Source organism: Chrysochloris asiatica, unplaced genomic scaffold, assembly GCF_000296735.1.
Source record: "Chrysochloris asiatica unplaced genomic scaffold, ChrAsi1.0 scaffold00030, whole genome shotgun sequence".
Classification (NCBI taxonomy): domain Eukaryota; kingdom Metazoa; phylum Chordata; class Mammalia; order Afrosoricida; family Chrysochloridae; genus Chrysochloris; species Chrysochloris asiatica.
The window spans coordinates 25,401,191-25,404,393 of NW_006408548.1; the positions used below are offsets into that span (position 1 = coordinate 25,401,191).

Genomic DNA, 3,203 nt, shown 5'->3' on the forward strand with positions numbered 1-3,203 from the left:
AGGGTGTAAATCTTTACGGGAGTAGAAAGCCTCATCTTTCTCCCGCGGAGCGGCTGGTAGTTTCGAACCGCTGACCTTAAGGTTCGCAGCCCGATTCGTAGCCACTACGCTACCAGAGCTCCGACTATACCACCATCAAAATGGGAAATTATTCCATCACTGTTTGTACAAATACAATGGCTACAGGCAAACTTCTCTGATAAGAAGCTCTCAAGTGAGATATTTTAAATGCTGTACATTATATGTATTTTGCAGTAGAGAACATTATGAATTTGCTATCTTAGTTAACATTGATACGAATTAGGTTTTTTGATCCTTCGGTTTTTGAATATCTTTTTAAGACCAAACATGAGTATGTGTGAATTGACATAAATTGTTATTAAGGGCTGTCCAGTTGGTTCCAACTCAGCGACACTGTATAGGGTTTCCAAGAGTTAAAAAAGTCTCATTTTTTTTTCCTGTGGAGTGGCTGGCAGATTTGAACTGCTGAACTTGCAGTTATCAGCCTAACTTGTATGTAATTTACTTGAGATGAACATAGTATTTGAATCAATTTATACATTATAATAGTGAAAAGATTAAAATTTAAATTCAACATACCTGGAAATCTACAGCTCTTTTATTTGCTAGGTCAGCCTTGTTTCCTGATAAAGCTATTACAATGTTAGGACTTGCTTGCCTCTGAAGTTCTTTAACCCAGTTTTTTGCTCTTGCAAAGGATTCCTGGTTGATACAAAGAAACACCTATTTGGCATGGGCTCAAAAATGATTAGGGAACACAATGATGAGGAAAGGTTAAACCACTATCTCATGTTGCCAGGTAGAAAAGAAATGTCTAGGACTACTATACTGAGACACAGTTGTCTTACTTTTAAAAATTAGCATTTCGAACTTATAAAAAAGTCATGCTTAACTAAAAAAAAGTAATAATAAAATTAAAAAGAAAAAAGACTTCTCAAAATCTTTAATCAGAATTCTGAGTAATAAAAATAGATACTCAAACTTGCTTCACTGTGGAACTCTATTTGTACTTACCTCATTTGTGATATCATACACAACTATGGCTGCTTGTGCCCCTCTGTAGTACATTGGTGCTAGGCTATGGTATCGCTCTTGACCAGCTGTGTCCCATATTTCAAATTTTACTGTTGTGTCATCAAGACACACAGTTTGGGTTAGAAAAGCAGCTGAAAAAAGAAAATTTCTACAATAAGTTCATAGCATTTTCCGCTCTAAAAATTTTAATAGACAAAAAGTGAGACTTGACACACTGCAGGATTATAGTTAATAATGGCTTTAAGATCTATGCTTCCAAACAGAAGCTAATCATAAGACCATCATAGTGAAAACTTAAACTGAAAAAGTTTTTTTTAGGTTTAAAACAGTTTGTTATACTATGAAATGATTTTCTAAAAATTTAAAAACATGAGTGCATTGATTCTACTGGAGAAAAAAAGGGAATCATAAACATAATTACTATTTAAACTGACAGTACCATGCCTTGCTCCTAGTCCATTCCACTGGTTTTGACTGACATATTCTGGGCATTTAGTCTCAATCCATTAGCACTACCTTAGTATTTTTTGTTATATTATTCTTTCAAAACATTATGACACTTTAATTTTGTAATCATTATGATCTCAGTCAAAGGAGCTCTGGTAGCATAGTCGGTTATGTATTGGCTATTCACAAGGTTGACAGTTCAAATCTACCAGCTCTGGTACCATAGTGGGTTATGCACTGTGCTATTCACAAGATTGGCAGTTCAAATCTACCAGACACTCACGGGAGAAAGATGATGCTTTCTGCTCCCATAAAGATTTACAGTCTCAGAAACCCCACACAGAATGCCTATCAGTCAGATATGACTTCAGGGCATATCACCACCACCACACCACCATGATCTCAGCCTAGACTTGTTAAACTGTTGTTGCTGTTAAGTACTGTTGAGTCGGTTCCAACACACAGTTACCTTGTTTAGGGTTTCTAAGGAGCGGCTGGTGAGTTTTGAACGACAACCCTTGAAGTTCAAACCGACCGTGCTGTGCAGTGCTTATCCTACAGCACCACACCAGGACTCTAATTTGTTAAATATTTGTTCACCATTCCTTTCTATCTCTCACAGTCTTTGCATAAACATTTCTGGATCTGAACTTTCTCATTTGATTTTCTCAAGATTATTTGCTTTTAACACTTGTTGTTATGTGCCATGGAGTCAGTTCTGACTCATAGGGACCCTGTACAGGGTCTCCGAGGTTGTAAATCTCTACGGGAGCATAGAGCCTCATCTTTCTCCTGTGGAACTACTAGTTTCGAACTGCTGACCTTGAGGTTCGCAGCCCGATTCGTAACCACTATGCGACCAGAGCTCCTTGCTTTTAACATTCGCAATATATAATAATGTTATTTTTGCTTTTAAAATTAAAATGCCAAGTCTTACAACAGAATCATTGTAGCACTTAACTAATTCTCTAGGGTCTAAAGTCACTGCAATAGGTAATCATGTAATGTATTCCTTAAAATTAATTTTAGAAGGTATTACAATCATGTGAATTAAACTTTGTCAACTACTATATAAGTTTCTAAGTTCCATTAGCTGCACTAAAAAAAGATGTTGTTGTTAAGTTCCATTGAGTCAATTCCAACCCAAAGCAACCTTGTATAGGGTTTCCGAGGAGCAGCTGATGAGCTTGAACCGTCGACCTTGCAGTTCAAACGGCTTTGCAGTCTGGAGCGCTAACCCACAGTGCACCAAGAAAAGACGTATGTAAAATTCCTACATATATCCATTTTTATCAGCATGCTGTCTATGTTGTTGTTAGGTGCCATCAAGTCGGAACCGAATCATAGTGACCCTATGCACAGCAGAACGAAACAATATCCGATCCTGGGCCAACCTCACTACTGTTGCCACACTTGAGTCCATTGATGCTGCCACCTGGCTAATCCATCTCGTTCGGGGTCTTCCTATTTTTTTCTGACCCTCCATCTTACCAATCATGACATCCTTCTCCAGTGACTGTTCTCTCCTGACAATATTCCTTATTCACTGCCCAGCTTTCGCATCCATATGAGGCTACTGAAAACACCATGGCCTGGGTCAGGCGCACCTTAGTCTTTAAGCTGACATCTCTGCTCTTCAATACTTTAAAAAGTTCCTGTGCAGCAGATTTGCCCAATGCAATACGTCGTCTGATCTCTTG

The 3,203-nt window shown here is 38.1% G+C and overlaps 1 protein-coding gene across 2 annotated transcripts in view; it reads right to left on the bottom strand.

Annotated features, from left to right (window-relative positions):
- RAB5A (RAB5A, member RAS oncogene family) overlaps nt 1-3,203 on the bottom strand; it is a 42,106-nt gene that overhangs the window by 13,215 nt on the left and 25,688 nt on the right. Inside the window, exons 3-4 of one of the 2 annotated variants that reach the window (XM_006859163.1) lie at nt 1,036-1,187; nt 601-723 (exon numbers count right to left, since the gene is read on the bottom strand). In XM_006859163.1, coding sequence (XP_006859225.1) covers nt 601-723; nt 1,036-1,187 — 275 coding nt within the window. The remainder of the gene's footprint in view (nt 1-600; nt 724-1,035; nt 1,188-3,203) is intronic. The other variant, XM_006859164.1, reaches the window with a different exon arrangement.